The sequence below is a fragment of the Ornithorhynchus anatinus genome, chromosome 13, assembly GCF_004115215.2.
Source record: "Ornithorhynchus anatinus isolate Pmale09 chromosome 13, mOrnAna1.pri.v4, whole genome shotgun sequence".
NCBI lineage: Eukaryota > Metazoa > Chordata > Mammalia > Monotremata > Ornithorhynchidae > Ornithorhynchus > Ornithorhynchus anatinus.
Window position 1 is genome coordinate 41,397,954 of NC_041740.1, and position 22,811 is coordinate 41,420,764.

A 22,811-nucleotide genomic window follows, 5' to 3' on the forward strand; every position below is an offset into this window, starting at 1 on the left:
GGCTGAGCCGAGCCAAATTCTCCCCGCCACCCATGCCCACTGTAAACCATTCGGGTCGCAGAGCGACACCTAAAATCGATGCTTTAAGAGGTTGGGACCAGGGGGTGAGGTGGGAAATAAGGAGAAAGGCGGGACTCTTTTTTTTCGGATTCAAGCAATGTGGACCTGGGATTTAATCCAGCCTAACAAATCCAATTACTCCTCCCAAACGGTCCGACATCGGTGTCGCTCGATGTAAGAGCTCCAAAGATCCTCCTCCAAATCCCGGAAGCCGATCCGATCTGAGCTGGGAGTGTGGGAGTGGTGGGGGGCGTTGGGGGGGGGGGGGAAGGGATTTTCACAACACAGGAAACCCACGAAACCAGATTTGTGGAGATGGTTTCTCAAAGAGGCAAAGGAAACAAGAGGAGGGAAAAACGGGCCTGAAGCAGGTGGCTCTGGGAACGAAGGTGGCGACGGAAGCGACTGGGTGACGGATCGGAAGAAAAGCACGAGCAGGCAGACCGCTCCCCATCTACAAAGGCCACAACGCACGGAGGTTGCAGTCCCCGCCCCCCAGAAGGATTCCCACGACCCCCACCCTCTGGCCGGGAATAACGCTCATTTCACTTCCTTCCTCCAGGCCGACACCAAGAAGACAGAAAGGAGAACGTTTCTGCAAGTTGTCAAAATCGTGCCCCGGAAGGGGGGCCCTGAGCTCTACCGGAAGCCAAGATGGCGTACACACAACGGATCGGCTTGATGGTTTTTTTCCCCCTTTCCCACCCCAGAAGATCATGGTCGTGAGCAGACCCAACCTCACAAAAACACAGTCGTACACCGTGAAAGTGGGGAGGGCCCAAGTTTCTTTTTCGGCCAGATAAGAAAGGCCTCTCCCAATCCTCCGAAAAGCCCTTGGTGAGTAGTCCTACGACGCAGGGTGGGAGGGGCTTTTCCCATAGATCTACCGAAATGACCTTCAGATCGCCAAGGAATAAACAACCTACTCCATCAAACCTCCAAATCGGGACAATTCCCACCGCTCGAGCTCTGGAGATCTACGCTTGCCTTTGAACCAAAAGAGGAGGAACATTTCCCCCTCAGCGTTTGGCTGGTTTGTATCTGTACCCTTCGTTCTCCAAGAACTCACCAAATTTGCTAACCACTTTTCGGAAACTACACCCGAACTCTTCCAAGCGCAGAGCACTCAGAAAGGGCCCGATAAATATGACCGATTGATCGACTGAAAACTGACTCGTCCCTTCACATGCCTGAAGCGGGGAGAAGCCAACACATCGGTTAGCGCTTCTTTCAAGGTTTTTTAAATTTCTTTGAGGCGCTCACTTAGCAGGGCGGACTGGCTGCGGGGAAATCGAATCTGGGCAGTGGAAGATATTTCATTCGGTTCCTGGCACGCTGTGTGAGTCCGACGGTCCTCGTGGGGCACCGTGGAGGAGAGAGGTGGCCGGAGATATTCAGAGAACCGGTGTGGAGCTGATGAGAATTAGGTGTGCGTGGGGAAAAAAAGGAAAATGAGAGTTTAACCTACTCTGGTGGCATTTGGGTTGAATAAAAATGTAAATGAACCAATGAGAGACTTGGATTTTAGTCTCTCCTACTGGCAGCTTTAGCTAATAAAACTTCAAACAGGTCGGTGAGGAACAGTCTGAAAATGTGAAATATGGGATGGCCATAAATGGAACCAAATGGAAACCTGCAACCGTGAGATAATCTGAGATCGAGTGGTCAAAAATTCAAATGAAGGGGCCTTGAGGATGATGCGGACGATGGCCAATTAAGGGTCCGTTTTGATAACCGGAAGCGGCAGAGTTTTGAAAGATCGACCCCTAGAGTGTTAACTCCAACGGAGTGAGAAGGGGAGCGGCCGCCTTACGTGCCGGGCCTCTGCCGTCAGTTAGTCAATCATATTTATTGAGCGCTTACTGAGTACGGAGCACCGTACTGAGAGCTTAAGAGAGTACGACACGATAATAAACGGACACATCCCCTGCCCACGACGAGCTTAGAATCTAGAGTCGCTTCCTCGAGCTGCGGGCGGCTTTTATCGGCTCCAACCTTTCCGAGCCTCCACCCGAGGCCTCACGACCTCAACCGGGAACACGTGCCCTTTATGAATCCTGCAGCTGATGAACCCTGGCCTGAAACCCACCGGGGACGCTGCCTCTCCGTGTTGCGGGAGAGTGTCGGGGGTCTCGGGGGGGGGCCTTGTCCCGGGCCCCCGCCTCGGGGCATGCTGTCGTGCCGTGGTGGTGGGGAATGGGTTGTGATAATGAGGCTCCCGCTTGCTTCCTATGTAAATCGGGAGTAGGTGGTCTTAGCAAATGGCTGCCACTGTGTGGAACGCCGCAAACCTCCACGGGAGCCAATCCTGGCTAATGGTAGACCTTTGTCTCTTTAGTAATCTTAAAGATGGTAAGACCGGTATTTATTAAGCACTTCCTGTGAATCAGGAGAAGCAGACTGGACCCGGGGTTCACAGTCAAAAAGGGAGGGAGGATGGAGATCTGATCATCTCTAATAATAATAGCAAAAATCGTGGTATCTGTTAAGCGCTTATTACGTGCCCACCACTGTATTAAGCGCTAGGGTTGATAGAAGATAAATCAGGTTGGGCACAGTCCCCGTCCCACATGGGGCTCCACAGTCTAAGGGGGAGGAAAAACGGATATTGACTCCCTATTTTACAGATGAGAAAGCTAAGTGACTTGCCCAAGTTCAAACAGCAGGCAGGAGGCAGAGCAGGGATTAGAACCCAGGTCCTTGGACTGCCCGAGGCTCTTGGGTAGTGCGGTCACATCCTTTCCAGGTCAGTTTTCCTTCTCTGCTCTCCCTCCCCTTTAGACTGTGAGCCCAGTGTGGGACGGGGACTGTGTTAGATCTGATTATCTCCCTACGTCGAGGCTTAGCACAGTGCTCGGTACATAAGTACACACTTAATAAATGCCATTTTAAAAATTATTATTATTATTACTACCATTGACATCTCAGAGTCTGCAAATGTTCCGACTGCTTCTGACTTCTGTCCACGTCCCTTTTTTCTGAAGCTGCTTTAGTAAGACGACCGCGGGCGAGGTACCCCGGGGGGTTCTAACCAATATGGGGACCTCACTGTAGAGATCGATCCATTAGACTGAAAGCCTCCCAAGCGCTTAGTACAGTATTCTGGCGGGGACTAGGGGTGCTGACACTCTGTTACCCCGGCAGGGTTGAGGGGGAGGCTGCCAGGACCCCTGCTCAGAGAAGCACTGCTTAGTGCTAATGTGGGCAATTTTTTTTTTTAAATAATGGTATTTGTTAAGTGCTTACTATGTGTCAAACACTGTTCTAAGTGCTGGGGTACGGACAAGTTAATTAGGTTGGACACAGTCCCTGTCCCACATGGGGTTCATAGTCTAATTAGGAGACAGAACAGTTATCCCCATTTTACAGTTGAGGCAAAGAGAAGTGAAGTCACTTGCCCCAGGTCACACGGCAAGCAAACTGGCAGAGCCGGGATTAGAACCCGGGTCCTCCCGACTCCCAGACCCCGTGCTCTCTCCACTAGGCCACGGTGCAATTTCAGGGACGCGTGCCACGGGAAGAAGCCGAAAGCAGCCGGAACACATGCAGGCTGTGAGACGTCAAAGGGGACTACCCCAGACGAACACGGCTTGGGTGAAAACCATCGCCGAGACCCCCCCCCCCCCAACCAGGAGGGGAGGAGAGGGAGGCAGGCGGTGAGGGGCGGGATCCGGTGGGCCCGCCGGCAATCCTTTGGACACACAAGACAAAGCCCGAGTGTCAAAATGCTTCTTCCGGGGAAAGATGCATAAATGGGGACGTGCTTCGGGGAAGCGGATAAATTGGTCCTGTCATTTGGACCTTCGCAGCATCTCTAGAAGTCACCCTTTTCTTCATCTACTCTGCCACTATACTGATCCAAGCACTTATCCTAGCCCACTTGATTACTGCATCAGCCTTCTCACTAACCCCCCGCCTCCTGGCTGTCCCCACTCGAGTCCACGCTTTACTCGGCTGCGCGGATTATTTTTCTAAAAAAACATTCAGTCCGAACCACCTTACTCCTCAAGAACCTCCAGGGGTTGCCCATCCACCTCGGCATTAAACAGAAACTCCTAACCGGCGGCTTTAAAGCACTCAATCTGCTCTCCTCCTACCTCACCTCGTTCTTCTAATGCCAACCCCACCTTCTAAAATCATATCTCCTTCAACAGGCCTTCACCGATTAAGCCCCCTTTTCCCCCATTCCCTCTCCCTTCTGAGTCACCTATGCATTTGGATCTGTGCCCTTTAAGCACTTGATATTCACTCCACCCTTAGCCCCACAGCCCTTACAGCCGTATCCATAATTTATTTATTTATATTAACATCTTTTTCCTCCTCTAGACCTTCTGGGCGTGGAACGCGTCTACCAACTCTGTTGTATTGTACTCTTCCAAGCGCTTAGTACCGCCCTCTGCACGCCGTAAATGCTCGATACATGCCACTGATCGATTGGATGAACCCCCGACCTCACCCACAAACATCCACGTGCGTGTGCCTGGCTGCCCCCCGACACCGAGGTCCCCAACGTCAAGCTGAATCCACCCAGATAACGGGTTCAGTCTCTGGAGATGGCGACGTGGCCCTGGGCGCCTTTAGCCAGACCGGAGGAGAGTCGAGCGGCCATCAGCCCGACCGCTCTCCTACTTCAACCCAGCCTGCCCACTTTGCTCCTCTGAGGCCTAACTACTCACCGTTGCCCGATCTCATCTCTCTCACACCGACCCCTCACCCTGCCCTCATCCTGCCTCTGGTCTGGAAACTCTCCCTCTTCATATCCTACGATTACTCTCCTCACCTCAAAGTCTTACTGAAGGCACACCTCTTCCAAGAGGCCTGCCCTAACTAAGCCCTCATTTCTTCTTTTCCCTCTCCCTTCTGCGTCTCCGTGACATGCTCCCTTTATTCACCTCCCACCCCCAGCCCCATGGCACTTACTTCCAGAGCCCGTTGTTGGGCAGGGACTGCCTCTATCTGTTGCCCAACTGTACATTCCAAGCGCTTAGTACACTGTTCCGCACAGAGTAAGCGCTCAATAAATACGATCCAATGAATGAATGAATAACCGCAATTTAAGCTCACGTGTGTCTCCCGCTCTAGACTGTCCGCTCGTTGTGGGCAGAGAATGTGTCTACGCTGTGTTGTCACCCCCCAACTGCTTAGTACAGTGCCCTGTACACAATAAGCGCTCAATTAATACGACCGACCGGTTGACTGATTGACCGCGGGCCGCGCGGGGCCCGGACAAGGACGGAGGAAGCGTCGGCGGGGGATACGGGAGCCGCAGGGCCGGGGGCCCGAGGTGGGGGCCGACCGTCGTCTTGCTTGTCACGGGGGACCCCCGACGCCACCTCCCCGGGATCTCAGCCGGCCCTTCCTCTGCCGCCCCCCTCCCCCGAGCCAAACGAAAGCCTCCTTCGTCGCCCACGCCACCCGGGAGAGGGGCAGGGCCGCGCAGGCGATTCAGATGGAAATGGCGGCTCCCTCGCCCAGGAGCGGCCGCGACGGACCTCATATTTATCACCGAAAACAAAAGGCCCAGCTCCCGGGGGCCGCCTCAAACAGAGGTGATGGATGAGGCGAGGGTGTCCGCGGGCACACACGGGGAGCGCAGATGTCGGCCGATCGGACCGAAGAGCCGCCTCTCTCCTCCCCCGACGTCACTGCTCCGTCGGGCCGGGGCCCGGATGGGGGGGGGCGCCGGGGTTCGGGTCCCGGCTTTGCCCTCCGGCTTGCTGGGTGACTTCAGGCGAGTCACTTAACCTCTCTGGGCCTCGGCGCCTAGTAAATGCCGCGATTCTAGAAAGGAGTCGAGAGGGAGAGGATCGATAGCAATTCCAGGCGTGGCGGGAATAAATCAAAGGGGGAAAGAGAGAGAGAGAAGAAAGGAAGGGGGGGAGAGGGAGAGTGGAGGGGAGGGGGGAGAGAGAGAGCAGCATTTGCCGAGATGACTGGGATGATGGCCAGCTTAACTAGGAAGGCGAGTGAAGGATTAATCGGGGGAAGCCTCTTGGAGGAGGTGACCTGTTTGAGAGATTTTAAAGGAGGAAGCTCGGCTAATCCTCCTTGCTACTAACAGCTGTCTTCTACCTCCCTGAACGCCGATCTTTATCATCATCGTGATTGTTATCATTATCACGGCAATCCGGGCAACCGGGTTTTGACTTTTCACTCTTTCTAATTCACCTGCGTCTTCCGAGCGGGGCCAAAGGTTGAAGATCCGCGCGCTTCTCGATACATTAAGAGATGTTTATGGAATAATAAAATTCCTCCACCCTTTGGCCCTTCCGTGAAAAATTTACTGGGCGCCTAATATATTTAATATTCAGTAGCATGTGAGAATAATTTTTAGGCAACTCCGATAGTTAGAAAGATAGATAACTCAATTATTAGATCATCGATCAAAATATTCAGATGTGTAAGAGGCTACTAAGGAGATTGATGACTGAAGGATGTCCACTGAATCTGAAGCCATCACAGTCACGTAGCCAGCGAGAGACATTTTTCGCTGCCTTCACAAGCATGCTTCATTGCCCCTCACGCCACCGAAAAGAGTTTATTACGAGGCTGCCATCTTGGCGAGACTATTATTGAGATGATAAATGTTGGGGGTGGGGGTTGGAGGGGTGGGGAGAGGAAAGTGTGTCTGGATTTCTTTCTTTTCTTTTTTTTTTTTTTTGCAAAAAGATGAGCTCTTTTGACAGATAAAACAAACAGCGGTCTCAATTTCTAATTAACTTAAATTTGGCAGATACAAATATAGGTTAGTTAATGCTGCGATTCGCTCCCCGCCTTTGTTCTGTCTGAGTTTTGCCCTTAATTTGGAAAATGTAAATGAACTAATTAGAGGAGAGAAAGCGGGATCGGAGACAAAATGCTTCGGATCGAGGCCTCGGCCCCTGTCGCCGTCGAGAGAGTCGGCCACAATGTACAGCTACAGCGGGGTGAGGGCGGCCGGGCCGGAGCCCAGGGACGGGATCCGGACAGGCGGGACCGGGGGTGACCTTGGACGGGACTCCCGGAGAGGCCCTCGCTGGCCCCGAAGGGGTTTCACCAGAACCCAGCATGATCTGGGGCTCACGCTGCCCCCGAGACCCGATCCTGCCTTCCATTTCGCGGTCAGCCGGATGCATTTCTTTCTCCTGTCAATCCGTGGGGTTTACTGAGCACTTACTGCAGGCAGGCCGCTGTACTGGACGCCTAGGAGAGGACAACAGAGTTGGCAAACACGATCTCTGCCATCAAGGAGCTTACAACCTCACTGCGTTTCTTTCTCTTTCGTTAGACGGTAAGCTCCTTGCAGGGAGGGATTGTGTCTTACACTCTCCCCCAACATTAGACCACCACTCTGCACATGGTCAGTATATAGTCAACACTGCCTCTAATATCAATCGATCATATTTATTGAGCGCTCACTGTGTCCAGAGCACCGGACTAAGCATTCGGGAGAGTACGAGATGACAGAGTTGGCAGACACGCTCCCTGCCCACGACGAGCTTAAAGGGGGAGACGGACATCGATATAAATACATGAATTATGGATATGTAAAGAAGTGCCGCGGGGCTGAAGGAAGGGTGAACGAAGGGTGCAGAGTCAACCGCAAAGGCGACACAGAAGGGAGTGGGAGAAGAGGAAATGAAGACTTAGGGAAGGCCTCTTGGACGAGATGCGATTTTAATCAGGCTCCCAAGGTGGGGAAGAGTGATCATCCGTCGGCTATGAAGAGGGAGCGCATTCCAAACCAGAGGCAGGACGTGGGCGAGAGGTCAGCGGCGAGACGGACGGGATCGAGGTACAGTGAGTAGGTCGGCGTTAGCGGATTTAAGTGTGCGGGCTGGGTTGTAGTAGGAAACTGGGGAGGTGAGGTAGGAAAGGGCGAGGTGATAGAGTTCTTTAAAGCGCTCTAATACATTCTGTTCTCCTTTAACTTACACAGTGAGCACCGTGTGTCACAGGGACTGGGTCCGATCCGATTCCCTGTGACCTTATCTATAGCCTTTGAATCTGTGACCTTTGGACTCTGGATATTCATCCCAGCCCCAACCCCACAGCACTTACCTAAGTAACTACGTGTCTTTAAATGACGTACTACAAATTATTTATTCACATTAATGTCTGTTTCCCCCTCTAGACTCTAAGCCCGTATGGGCAGGGAATGGCTAACTCTGTTGCGCTGTACTCGCCCTGCACATAGTAAGTGCCCAAAAAATACCATCGATTGATTATCCATACTTTTAGAACAGTGTTTAGCCCATAGGGAGCACCTAACAAACACTATTAGAGAAGCAGTGTGGCTTAGTGGCAAGAGCCCGGGTTTGGGAGTCAGAGGTCATGGGTTCTAATCCCGCCCCCGGCCACTCGTCTGCTGCGTGACTTTAGGCAAGCCACTTAACTTCTCTGTGCCTCAGTTACCTCATCTGGAAAATGGAGATTAAGACTGTGAGCCCCAAGTGATTACCTTGTATCTACCCCAGTGCTTAGAACAGTGCTCAGCACATAGTAAGCACTTAACAAATACCATTATTATTAATAGTGGTATCAATACTATCGTTATTATTGTTCTAAATAAACCGACTGGGGTTCTTCCTCTGTCCTCCCTGGTCAATTCCAATAGATCTGAGCCGCCCGCAAAGAATTTGAAAGGCGGGGGCTGGGGTGAAAATGGAGAAAGATTTGGTCCCTGGAATTTCAGCAAGAAAGCCCAACCTTATTAGGGGAAAATATGCAATAAAAGTGATCGGGTGAGGAGACTTCTTTTTTCCACCAGTTTCCACGTAGACGGAGGCTCCCCACTGGGAGATGCACAGGCTAAATGACAAGAGGGAATGTCAGATAAAAACGACCCAGGACCGGGCAAGGGGATGGCGCCGGGGTCGGGGGGGACCCGCGGCTCAGCCCTTCGAGGGTGGGGCACGGTCCGGGCTGTCGGCCCAGGTTGGACATACGTGACCATGCTCATCTTGCCCAGAGGGAAACGCCGCCGGGGAAATAGGAGCCGTGGCCGCACAGGGATGGCGAGGGGGACCCGGGCAATTGGCCCCTGGGCCAGGCCAACCCTGGGAGAGGAACAGCAAGCGAGCCAGAGGAAAACGCCAAGGGTTCCACCCTGCCAAGCACTGAGTTTGGCCCACTGAGCCACTGCTGACTCTTCCAAGCGCTTAGGATGATGGCTAGACCAGCGCGTCAGCCTCCTCGCTGGCCTCTGTACCGGTCTGTACCTCCGTTGCCGCCGCAGGGGCGGTCTTCCCCAAGCGTCGTTCGGCCCACGTCTCTAGCTGCGCCGCCTCAAAACCCTCCGCTGGCTCCTCGTGTCTCTCCGCATCTGACCAAATCTCCTCCCTTCCGGCTTCCAGGCTCTCCACCACCCGGCCCCACCCGGCTCATCCCTCTGCTCTTTTTCCCACTATTCCCCGACTGGCTGTCTTCACTGCTCCCAATTCGACCCTCCTCATCGACTCTCCCGCCTCCCTCCCTTGGCCCTGGCCGTCCCCTCAGCATGGAACTCCCTCTTTCTCTCCTTCAGACAGAAACCCGCCCGCCTCGCAGCTCTCCCAACCTTCGGATCCCTCCCCAAATCCCACCTCCTCCACAAAGACGTCCCTGATTGATTTCCCAGCCCCCATTGCTAGCATCTTTTTTTCAAATGTGGTATTTCTTAAGCGCTTACTATGTGCCTGTCACTGTTCTAAGCACTGGGTAACAATAATAATAATAATTATGGAATTTGTTAAGCACTTACTATGTGCCAAGTATTGTTCTAAGCACCGGATTGGAGAGTCCATATCCCACGTGGGGCGCTCAGTCTTAATCCCCATTTTAAGATGAGGGAACTGAGGCACAGAGAAATTAAGTGACTTTTCTAGGGTCACGCAGTGGGCGGAATCGGGATTAGAATCCCAGTCCTTCTCACTCCCAGGCTCGAGCTCTATCCACTGCGCCACGCTCCTTTTCTGAACCTATTTACACCCTCCTCAGCACTCAAGGAAATATGTCTATGCCTACTTGATTTATTCTGACCCCTCTATTGGTAAAATATTTTTATGTCTGTCTCCCCAGTAAGAAAAATGAGAGTTGTATTCTATGTACTAAGGACTGCGCTAAGCCCAGGGGTAGATACAGGGGTAGAGGTCCCACAGGGTGTTCACAACCTAAGCAGGAGGAAGAATAGGTTTTGAACTCCCACTGTGCAGGTGAAGGAACCGAGGCACAGAAAAGTGAAGTGACCTACCCAAGGACACCCAGCATTGAGTGGCAGAGTCTGGATGAAAACCCAGGTTCTCTGACTCCCAGATCCGTGCTCTTTCCACTAGGCCCCGCTGCTCCTCTCTCCCCAGTGACACTATAAACGCTTTGCGAACAGGAAATGTGTCGCTTCTTTATACTGGACTCCCCAAGGGCCTAATACAGGGCTCCACACCAAGTATGTGCTTCACAAATGCTGCTGCTATTTTTAATGCCCTCTCTGGCAGTCTCGACACAGTAGGGGCCCAGTCCGACGGGCATCGACCCGTAGGTGCCCAGCACAGCACTCTGCACCCAGCAGTCGGGACCGTGCTCGGCCCCCAGTAGCCGCTCAGCACATTGCTCTGCAAGCAGTAGGCGCTCAACGGCCCGCCCGATTGATACCGAGTTTTTCAGTCACAAAAAAAAACCACCCTAAGTCCCTGACGAATTTGTTTTCTTCCCCAAGCTACCATTAAACCCACCGTATCTCACAATTCATTAGCTTTTCTCTCGCAAACACCGACGGCCTCCATTCACCATAATCTTAATGGTCCAGGAACTGATGCAACTTCATGCCACGAGACCGCTCGCGATCACCCTGAAAGGTTAATTTCTGCTTAGCTGCAGGGAAGAAAAGGAGCCGGACGGAAGGACGAAACTCTGCGTCGCGAGGCTCGGGGGGAGGGGGGGCCGGGAGGGAGACACGGGGAGGCGAGAGGAAAGGAAAGAAATTGACTGTGTGTCAGACTGCTCCCTCCACCCCCGGCCCCTAGCGCTCCGATAGGTCAGAACCTTTCCGCGTTCTCCCGGGGTGTCAAAATATGTCAACGAGCCGTCACGGCGCGGGAAGGGAAGTGACCTTTCCGGTCTGGGGGCTCCAGCCGCGGCCGGGGCGAGGGGATGCATGAGTGGGTTTTCCGAGCGCCTTGACAAACACAACTCAAAAGACGCCGGCTGGTTCCGGGAGTCGGGCAGATGGTTTCCGTGCCCTGCCTCTGCGCTCGGAACACGCCGGATGCGGAGAGTCCCGGGCCGGCGGGTCCTCCGACTCCCGCCCCCGCCACGTCGCCCCACCCCGCCAATCGATAGATACCACGGGCGGATGGACTGATTGACTGACTGATCGCTGCTTCCTCTCCAGAACGGGCTGAACCGGACACCTCGTAGAAATGGCCACTCAATCCAAACCCTCCCTCTCTTCCCCCGGGGTCAGCCTGGGACATCGAGGACCTTCCCTCTTCTGGGTCCTGAGCGCTTGGGAGACGCCGCTAGAGTCAGCAGACGCAATCCCTACCCTCAAGGAGCTTACGGTCTCCGTGGACAAGGAGCGGTACTGAGCGCTTGGGAGAAAATGACCATTAGTAGACACGCTCTTTGCACTCGAGGAGCTTACGGTCTGCTGTGTGCACAGCACTGTACTGAGCGCTAGGGAGCATAGAGAATTAGAAGAAACAATCCCTGCCTTCCAGGGGTTTACAGTCCCGGGGGGGAGATGGACACCAGAGGTGATGCCGGAGAACTGAGGGGTCCCCGGCGACCCCTCGCACCCGACGGATCCTCCAAAGACCCAGAGCGCCGTCCCCGTTCCCGTCTCCCCGCGCTGACCCCAGCTTGGCACTGGGGATGGCGGCCCAGCGGGAGACGGACCCATTAATCCAGGCCCTGTGATCTCACCCGCTCGACGGAATATTTGCTCTGATGAGATGCGGGTGCCGCCTCGTTCATCTCGGAGGGAAAATCGCGGAGGTTTACCTATTCCAGTAGCTCCAGAACTGGTCATGCAGGTAGACCTGGTGGCTGCATTCATCACCAAATGAGGCTTTGCTTTCAATCCAGTGGACCACGTGACCCTCCACCGCTAAGAGAAGAGAGTTCTGGTTAAGAGGCTGGGTGGATGGGAGAGCGGGGGTCTAGCGGGAATGCCCCGGCTGGGGTCCCCACTGTGTCTGGGGGCGGGCGAACCCACCGGCCCACGGTACTCACGCCCGCCGTCAACCACTGCAGTTTTACAGTCTGGTCACCCCCGGGGTCACCGGGAGGGTCGATGTGCCCATCACCCTGGCTCAGGTCCACCACCCCGGCCCTCTCCCTCGGAGGAAAGTCTGGCCGGTGGCCACGAGGCCCGCTCCCTGGCCCATTTTCCAGAGTCGTCAGCCACGGAAGCGGTTTAATCGGATGGGCGGGGGCTTTTCAGGCCGCCGTGCGTCTATCCCGCTGGGAAGGGAATTGCAGCTAGTCTGCTTCAACGGGTCCCATTTGCCGGCATCGAGGGGCGCGGATTGAAACCGGCACTGGCTCCCGACGGTCCCTCCCGCTTCTCCCCCAAGGGGCGTGAGGACTCACCAATCGGCACCTCCAAGATGAAGTCCGGCGTTTTGTCGTAGCCCTCGGCTCGCAGCTGATCCTCGTCTGCGGGGAAAACGGTCGGTCCGACTTAAAGGGGGCTCTGCAAGCGAGGCGGCGGTAGGGGGGCGGGGTACGGCTCCCGTTCCCGGTATACGGGCGTGTGCGGGCCCGGGGCCATCCGGGGTGCCCGGCGCCGGGCCGGCGGACGGCCTTCTTTCTCCCCGGCCAACCCCGGACCTGCTGGATCAACTCGGTGATTCTGTGTCTTCATTACAAACATCATTAATTCGAGCTGTCACGCGGTGCTGTCGGGTGACTGAAAACACTCAAAATAAAGAAAGGGATTTGCCAACTGCGAGGGGAGACCGTCTCGTCTCGTCTTCCCCTCCCCGCCCCGGGCCCCCCGCCGCTCCCAATCGCGAGGATGATTAACCTCTCCCGCTCTGCCACTCTGGGCGGGCCCAGCACGGCGGCAGCTTCCTGCCCGGCTGAAGGACTCTGGGAGAAGGACAGAAAGGTTCACTCTCCAGAAGGAAGATTTTAGGGAGGAGGAGACGGTGGCAGAAGTGTGTGGTGGGGAGTGTGGGGGGAATGAACTCTCCTGCTTAACTCGGCTACTTAATCCAGCTGCTTACAAGCCGCCTTGGGCCTACCCTAGCCTTTTACCCCGGCCCCTACGAACCCGGCATCGCAAAGAGGCCGGGAAGAGCGCTCTAAATCTGCCCGATCCCTTGATCCTTTGCAGACACCAGCGGCCTCCTCAGACGAGAGATGAAGTTGGGAAAACTTGTCTGCCGGTGGGGTGGTTTTTTTTTTTTTTTAATTCAAAGACCAGCCTCCTTGGTCACCGTGTGTACGCCGTCCTTGACTTCTAATGCCATTACCACGTTATTTCTGCAACGCCGTGTGCTCCATTAGGTTTCCGGGTGACCTGGTCATTCAATTCTAAGTCAGGCTCTCTGTCTTCACCCAAGCTCGACTAATAGCCCCCGCACAGACCAGGGAAGGGCCCGGGATAGCTTTAACCCCCACCGGGCTGTTGACATTACCACGCACTCCTCTCGCCTCTCTGCATCCCCTTTGATTAAAATTAATGGCCCGTTCCCGGCGTGAGGTGGCTTATTTCCAATTCATTTATCAGCCCGAGACAGGAGCTTCCCCGGCCGACGCTTTGGCCTCCGTCGGTCGGGGGCGGTGGGGAGCGCCCGGGCGGGTCGGCCTCCTCCCGGCCAGCGGGACCCCACTGGGGAGGCCCGTCCGTGACGGCGGGCCGGGGGGAGGGACGCTCTGCCGGACTGGCCGCCGGCGTCGGAAATGCTCCCCTAAACCCTCCGCACCCGGGGAACTCAAAGACGGCCGTCGGGAGTCTCGGCCGGAATTCTGCGGGGACGGAGGTGACTCGGAGAAAGTCGGGGCTGGAGCGGTGGGGTGAGGGCATGGCCCCCATAGCCGCGGGGTCCAACCGGAAAGGCGGTTGGCTAGAGCGGAATCCGAGAATCCTCTGGGAAACGTTGGGACAAGTTGGGGCTTTCGCTCCCGGGCTTGATAGGCAAGTCTGAAAAACTGGTTGAATTTTCGTTGGGGCAAGATCAGCGCTGCATTAGGGGGCCTAAACACCACACCCCCCAGGACAGAGATTAAATTCCTCGAGGGCAGGCGACGTGACTCTAACGTAGCGGGCAGGTTCCTGTGTTCGATCTAGAACCCCACTCCTGGCAGGCGCCCAGTAAAGCACCTCGTGTCTCTATCTGCCCGTCCCACTCCAACCCTAGAGCTGCACCTGTCTGGGACCAGCTCTGCTTCGCTGTCGGGGGGCAGGCCACGGTTGTCTCCCATTTGGAAACAGCAAGATCGCGACTGCCTGTGGGGGAAATCTGGTTCCTTCGGTTATCATCACTATTATTATTATTACTAACGATAAAGATATTTGCTAAGCGTTTTCTACGTGCCAGGCCCCACACCGAGTGCAAGGTGATCAGGTCGGACACAGTCCGCGTCCCACGTGGGACTCACCGTCTTAAATCCCCATTTTAGAGACGAGGTAGCTGAGGGGTGGAGAAATGACTTGTCCAAGGGCACACAGCAGACAAGTGACAGAGCTGCGATTAGAACCCCGGACCTCTGAATCCCAAACCGGAGCTCTTTCCACCAGGCCACGCTGCCTCACGTAGTCAATCGGTCAATCACATTCGGTGAGTGCTTACTGGGTGCAGAACGCCGTATTAAGTGCTTAGTGTTGGTAATTTCCTCATCCTCCCCAGTGCCTAAGAACCCAATCAACTTGGGTCCGACTGCCCACGCAGCTTCCTGCCTCAGAGCAAGGGGATGGGGTCTTGGGTCTGGAGGACCGGACCCAACAGAAGCAGGAGATTGAGAGGAAATGACAGGCCGTAGAAAAGGCTCAAAGGGTTGGAGGGTGGGAGTAGGGAGAGGGGAGGAGAGGGTAGAGTTTGCTGCCGGTTTCTCGGGGTCTCGGGGCAACGGCATCGCCAAGCTTTGGGTCTCTGGGCCGGCCCGAACGAAAAGTCACTGGGAACAGCGGCCCCTACTACGTGGGGCGGGGGTCCGGCCGGGGCAGCCGGGGTGGAGAGAGACCTAGTCAAAGGGGAGCCCGGGCTCGACTCGAGAGGCCGGTGCAGATGACCTCCCGTCCCTGACCACCCCGCAGACCCTCCTCCCCGGCCCCCGCTCCGGGCGGCAGGAGGACCGAGGCTGGAGATGTGGTGGGGGGTTGTCTCTGTAGGAGACCAGGGCGGTGGATGATCCCCCCCCTTCCCCTCCCCACCGAAACAAAGCCCTGATTCTGCCGAACCAGGGTCACCCTTCAGCGAGTCCGTCCAGCCCCCGGTGAGAGCCCGCGTGCCGTATGCCAGGCGGCCGTCAGGCGTGACCGGACCGGGAGGGGGCGGGAGGGGCCCCGGCTCCCGCACGGTCACTCAAAGTGATTGGCGGTGACGTCTCCCCGCCGGGGCGGTGACTCTCCAGGGAGTGGCCCGGGGAGGCGCTCGGTCCGGGCGGGCTGGAGTCCGGAGACGACCGCCGGCCGGACGCCGGCCGAATCCGGTTCTCCGGCCGGGGCCCAGCCGCCCTCTCCCGGCGGCTCCGGCCCACTCCCTTCCTCCCCAAAATCTCACTCTGGGCAGAGTAGGGGTGCCCACAAACCATCTGCCAGTCTAAAATCTTCTCCCTCTCCTCTCAGAGTTGGTGGGGAGCCCCCTTTCTGCTGGGCGGCACGGACACGAGGCACCCTTTGTTTTCGGAGGCGGGGGGATTTGAGGCCCTCCTTGGGATACACACAGTAAGCGCTCGACAAACACCACAGTGAATATTATCGTTATTCTTCCTTCTAGAAGAGACCAGATTCCTACCCACAAGGAGCCTCCACTCTGACGGGGTAGACGGCATGATGTGGTGGTGGCGGGGGGGAACCAGACCTTGCGGTCTAGGCTAACGATTCTGGGGGGATCCCGAGCGGCCCGAGGGACGGATCGGCATGAAGAGCAAACCCTGCCCGTGGTCCTGCTCCCCGGCCCCGCTGCGGCCTAGAACCGGATTGCCAGGCCGGGGCGGAGGGGCGGGGGATTGTCCGGGGAGGTGAGGGGGTCCAGGGACCGTGAAACTTCCAGGTGAAATGGAATTCTGTGCCATCAGGAGGCCAAAAAAACAGCCTGCCCGAGGACAAGCTCTCCAGATCCTGAGCACCTAGTATACTGAGAAGAGAGCACTGTACCGAGAACCGGAGGGCACAACAGAATTAGTAGTCACGGTCCCGGCCTTCAAGAAGCTCACAGTCCGTGCGCTGAATCCTGGACTGAGAGCCTGGGGAGTCCAACCGAGTTAGTAGATGCAATTCCTGTGCTCAAGGAGACTCGGAGAGACGGACACTAAAAATCAGTTCCAGGGAGGGGGAGGGAAAGGAATGGGTCTCTTGGCTTCTGGTGTGCTCTCCCAACCGCTCAGTACGTAAGTAATAATAATTATGGTACTCGTTAAACACTTACTGTGTGCCAAGCACTGTTCTAAGCGCCGGGGTAGATCCAAGCTAATCAGGCCGGACCCAGTCCCCGTCCCACATTGGGCTCACGCTCTTAATCCCCATTTCTTACAGATGAGGTAACTGAGGGACAGAGAAGTGAAGTGACTTCCCCAAGGTCACACAGCAGACATGTGGTGGAGCCAGAATTAGAACGCACGTCCTTCTCACTCCCAGGCCGGTGCTCTAGGGCATAGCGAGCGTTTAGTCCGCTCCCTCCCTAAAGCGGACAGAGAACGGGTCTCGTCGTTCCGTTGAACCACGCCGGGTGTCGGTACCGTGCCCCGCGTGTGCTTTGGAAAATCCGTTCCTGACACTGCTGCCCACTACGGCTGTCTGCCACTTTGCCCGCCCTTGACTCTCACTTCCCCGCTGGCAACCGGGCGGGTGGGGGGCCCCCACCGGGGGCGGGGGGCTCGGAGCTGGGACGCGGCTCCCCTCGTCGAAGGGTCAAGAGAAAAGAAAACACTGCGGGGCAGGAGGGACAACGGGGCCAGAAGTGCTCCAGGTGTTGTCCGTGTAAACATGGGATGGAAAGTTCAGATGTGTGTGGGTGTCTCCTTGTTTACCAGGCTTTTTACCAAAGCTTAATTTAAAATGATGTGCTCTCTCAATGAGCCTGCTAAAGTACTTCAGACCCAATTAATCATTGTGAAGGGGTAGTTAGAAGCTGAAGGGATGACTAGCCCATAACAATATTTCATGTGCGGCGTCGCATTTTCATGTTTTAATCTTAAGTAAACATGTGTTAATTCGGTACTCCGCTACGACGCTTAAAATGCACAGACGGAACGGACGACCTTCTCCCCATGCTGATGAGGGAGGCCGGCTAGCAGCGCGTGGGGGGGGGGGGGGTCACCGAGACGGGGAGAGGGCCTGGCCGGCGGGGGCGGACCCCGGGGCTCCACGCTCGCCGGTCCCACGCCTAAAACCCTTCGCTACCTGCTACGCTCCTCCCTACCCGTTCTTCGGGCTCGGCGGGCACCAGCCGGCGGGAAGGACGAGAGAGCCCGGATGGGGCCGGGGCGGCTCTCAGTGGGTCTGCCGAGCCCACTTAATCAGAATAATTCACAATTACGGTGGTAACGGTTAAGCCCTTACTCCGTTCCCAGCAGCGTACTAAGCGCTGGGGTACATACAAGATAACCGGGTCGCACGCGGGACTCATGGTCTACGCAGCAGGAGAACAGGTATTGAATCCCAGTTTTCCGGATCAGAAAACTGAGGTCCAGACAATAACAATAATAATGACTGTGGTATCTGTTAAGCGCTTAGTATGTGTCCCATCACTGTATCAAGCATTAGGGTAGATAGAAGATAGTCAAGCCCCACAAGGAGCTCACAGTCTAAGTAGGAGGAAGAACAGGTATCGAATCTCCATTTTACAGGTGAGGAAACTGAGGCCCAGACAATAATAATGATAATGATAAAGATAATATGATCACTGTGGTATCTGTTACATGCTTACTAGGTGCCAAGCACTGTACCCCGAGCTGGTGCAGATACAAGACGATCAGATCCCACGTGGGGCTCACGGCCTAAGTAGGAGGCAGCACGAGTAATAAACTACCATTCGGCAGACGAGGGAACTGAGAACCAGAGAGGCCAAAGGTCACCCGGCGGGCAAGTGGCGGAGGCGGGATTGGAACCCAGGGCTTCCGTCTCCCGGGCCCGGGCGCCTTCCGCCAGGCCGCCCCAATTCAGGTTCTGGTCGGGAAGCCGCATTGTGTTTGGAAACGGGAAACAAGCCAGAAAGGAAAAGCCCCTGCCCCTCCCTGCCTCTGCCCCCACCGGCCCGCCCACCCTCCCCGCACGCGTGCGCAGACACACACACACCTACGCACACCCCCGCCTGGCGCCACCTGATCCGCGCCGAGGCGACGGGAAGGAAAAATCCAATCGGGAAAACCAGCTCCCCGGTTTGGGGCCGGGAGCGGGACTCCACACATTTGGCTCCGGGAAAGCCCCCCGAACGCGCCAGCCGGGCTCTCGGATGGCCTCCTGCTTTCAATGCCCAGAGCGCCGAGCAGATAGCATTCCTTAATGCTTCCTTCTCTAACTCTCATAAGGCCCAGATTATGGCTAATATCTCATGACACCAAAAGTAATACTGCAGCAGATATTAAAGCATTTTTTCAGCTACTTATTCTATAAAATATTAATTGCAGGCTGGTGCATGGGCTGTATATATAGGGTATTAGGTAACCGAGTTCCTGCTTGGCTGTAAATCAATAAAAAATAACATATGCACGGCATCAATCACTCTTTAGTCTTCCCGTAGCAGATAATACCGTGGAAGCCTTTTTATTTATTTATTTATTTCTATTTTTTCTAAGTAAAGAGTCTCTGCGACGGAGCTTGAGGGTGGGGGACCACGGCGGGGGACGTCAGGGGTGGGACCGGGCGGCTACACTTACCTAAAAAGGCCAGATTCCTCTCGCGGAGCATGCCTCGGAGCAGGACCTCGTGTTCGTAGCCGATGGCGCTGGACGGGGCCGCGTTAAGGAGGGGAACGGGCGTGGGCTGAGACGACGTGTGGAACCCCGGGCCCGGACCTAATCACCCACCCATCGATCAACCGGTGGCATTTACTGAGCGCTTCCTACATGCAGAGCACCGGACTAAGCGCCATCACCACGACGGGCTTTCGGCGAGTCCTCACCGTCGATCGATCCATCGGTGGTATGGATCGAGCGCTTGCTGGGCGCACAGCACCGTACCGAGTGCCCGGGAGAGGACGAGGTGACAGAATTGGTAGACGCCTTCCCTGCCCGCGAGGAGCTTCCAGTCTCGAGGTGGGAGAGCCCGGCACCGTGCAGGGTCGGACACGGTCCCCGGCCCGCGCGGGGCTTGCCATCTCACCGGGACGGAGGATGGGCATTCCACCCCCGGTTTACACAGGAGGAAACTGAGGCAAAGAGGAGGCAAGCGGCCCGCCCAGGTTCCCGTAGCAGGGACGTGGTGAAGCTGCGGTTAGATCCCAGGTCCCCCGACCCCCAGCCCCGTGCCCCTTCACGCCACCTGCAGAGGGGAGAATGGGCACGATCGCCTGGATAATTCGGACGGTGCCCACGAACTTAGTACAGTGCTCTGCACCTAGTAAGCGCTCAATAAATACCAGTGATTTATTGAAAATTCCAGCCAACACTGCCCGCTCTCGCGACTTAACCCAACTGCCACCCGAGGGGCCGCCTGCTTTTCTCCCCACGGTCGCACGGCTCGACCGTCTCCCGTCCCCGCGGAGAACTTTCCAACAGCCCGTGGACGGGATTGGGCTTCAGCCCCATCTGAGCCGGAGCGATCGATTCATCCGTTCATTCGGTCGTATTTATCCAGCACTTCGTGTGTGCGGAGCACACACTGTACTAAGCGCTTGGAAAGTAAAATTCAGCAACAAACAGAGACATCCCGGCCCACAACGGGCTCACAGCCTGTGGGGGGGAGACGGGAATCCAAACAAGTAAAGAGGCATCGATGGCATCAATATAAACAGAATTACAGATTTATACACATCATTAATATAAATAGAATTATACATACGTACAGATATATACACAAGTACCGTGGGGGGGTAGAGCAAAGGGAGCGAGTCGGGGTGATGGGGAGGGGAGAAGGGGCGCCGGACTCCCCACCATCGTGGCTTAGTGAAGAGAGCACAGGCTTGGGAGTCCGAGGACGTGGGTTCTAATCCCGGCTCTGCTGTGTGACCTTGGGCAAGCCACTTAACTTCTCTGTGCCTCATCTGTAAAATGGGGATTAAAACCGTGAGCCCCACGTGGGATAATCTGATTACCTGATTGCCCGATTACCCCAGTGCTTGGAACGGTGCTTGGCACATAATAAGCACTTAACAAATACCATAATTATTACTGCTATTCCATCCTCTATTATCATACTTATTATTAGTAAAAATCAGACAACTGGAGAGCAGTGGATGCCCAGCACCACTGGAGTTAATGATGATCATAACAGTAATAACGTTAATAATAATAACAACAATTGTGGTAATTGTTAAGCGCTTACTAGGTGCCAGGCATTGTACTAAGCGCCGGAGTAGATACAAGATGATTGGGTTGTACGCACTTCCAGTCCCACACAGGGCTCACAGTCTTCATCCCCATTTGACAGATGAGATCACTGAGGCCCAGAGAAGTGAAGTCACGAGTGGCAGGGCCAGGATTAGGACCCAGGTCCTTCTGACTCCCAGGCCCTTGTTCTATCCTCTAGGCCAGGCTGCTTCCCTGGGCATTAGCTCCATCTTTTCTGCTCGCCCTTACAAACCACACGCTGACTTTCATATTTAATTTAAACAAATAAAACAAACAGTGTTTTCCTTTCTTTAAAAAGAAAAAAAAAAGGGAAAAAAAATCGCCAATTTTCCCGCTTTGGCGGAGTTTCCTGAAGATCCGCCTCGATGGCCTTCCCCATTACTTGGTCGGGGGGCGGAGTGGCTGCCCGCGTTCCGAACTGAATTATTTACTTCTCTCGGTCCCTCAGAAATGTGCTCTCACTTTTACGGCCGTAAATTATTTACATCCCAAATGTTGAACCGTGGAACTGAGGTTACTGATGGTAAAGGATCGGCCCCGGCAGCAACGCAGGCCGCCGGCATCACCGTTACCCTTCCCCGTCTCGCCTTGCGAGGCCTGGGGTCCTGACGCCGCTCCCCGGGGGGCCCCGGGGGGTCATCCCGGGCAGAGAGAGGGAAGAAACCGCCCCCCACAGCCGTAATTCTCCTACTTTCCACCCGCCAGGCTTTCTCACGTCCGTATTATGGATAAGCAGCCCATTCATACTTTCTACCAATTGCGATTACTGGCTTACTGTAATAATCGACCAGTCAGTCAACGGTATTTATTAAGCGCTTACTGTGTGCAGAGCACCGGACTAAGCGCTTGGGAGAGATGAAGACAACGCGAGCCCACCACGAGCTTCCCGTCTATAGGGAGTCAAGTTGCTCTGGACCTTCCTGGCTTGCTAAAGGCTTCCCGGGAGTCCCGGGGAAGAGAGCGCGGGGGCTCCGGGGACGACGCCGGCCACCGAGGCCCCCACCCCCGCCAGCAGGTTCACCCGCTTCCGCCCGGCCTCGGCCCCGTGTTGCGGCCACCCCGGCCGTCGGTGATCCTGGCGCGGGCCGACCTTCGCCACGTGCCGCGCCCCCGCCTACCTGACGCCCGACCCCCCCGGCCTGAGTTCCTGGCAGCCTGGCGGCGGGGTGTCACGCTCGATCGATCGATCGTGTTTTCTGAGCTGTGTGCACTTTACTAAACTCCCACCCGGAACAAGTTACTCAGGCCCACCCTGGCAGATCACTAATCCCGGCTCCACCGCTTGTCTGCTGCGTGACCTTGGGCAAGTCACTTCGCTTCTCTGGGCCTCGGTTACCTCATCTGTAAAGTGGGCACTGAGACCGCGAGCCCCCCGTGGGACGCGAGCTGCGTTCAACTCGACTTGCTCGTATCTACCTCAGCGCTGAGTACAGTGCCTCGCACACAGTGAGCACTTAACGAAAACCATCATCGTTATTCTTCTTCTCCTCCCGTGTGGCCGCTTCCCGGGCCGGTCCGGGGGGGCTCTTCCCGAAACTTTCCGCGATCCCCGACGGCGTCCCCTGGGTCCCGTGCGGCGTGACGCCGCGCGCCCCCCTCGCCGTCCCCCCCAGCCAACACCGCCACGCTTGTGAAAACAGTAATCGTGCGAGCCGGCCTTCGTGGAAATGCAAACACTATAATCTAAAGAAATCAGTTAACAGACATTTATCATTGTCTTCATCAATTGAAATCATGTACTACATTAAACTCGCCCAGTCATACCCGGCCAGAAAGGGAAGATGGATGATGGCAAAAATATAAGGGAAACACCGCAAGCAGAATTTATAATGCGCCATAAGCAGAAACACTTAGACTTAGTCTATAATAATACCTATTATTGATGTGCGGCAGTGACCATGGGGTAAAACTTGTAAATAACCTCACGAGCCACTTTGGACTCCGACGATCCGGCGGGTCTCGTTTCCCGTAAGCCTCTGAACTATTACTGAAAAACAGCCCCCTGGCATTTATAAAGAGGCTGGCTGGGCTCCCTAGGCCATGCATATATAATCAGATAGTTATATTTAAAATCAATACGCAATCCTTCAGAAGACATTACGCTTTTAAAACCTTAA

At 55.5% G+C, this 22,811-nt stretch overlaps 1 protein-coding gene across 3 annotated transcripts in view; it reads right to left on the reverse strand.

Annotated features, from left to right (window-relative positions):
- Positions 1-22,811, reverse strand: part of CDIN1 (CDAN1 interacting nuclease 1) — an 85,600-nt gene that overhangs the window by 17,576 nt on the left and 45,213 nt on the right. For 2 of the 3 annotated variants that reach the window (XM_029077878.2, XM_029077879.2), the window contains 3 exons: positions 19,063-19,130; positions 12,610-12,675; positions 12,019-12,124 (listed from right to left, as the gene is read on the reverse strand). In XM_029077878.2, the coding sequence (XP_028933711.1) occupies positions 12,019-12,124; positions 12,610-12,675; positions 19,063-19,130 (240 nt within the window). Of the gene's footprint in view, positions 1-10,465; positions 10,865-12,018; positions 12,125-12,609; positions 12,676-19,062; positions 19,131-22,811 lie in introns of those variants that run through there. The other variant, XM_039913908.1, reaches the window with a different exon arrangement.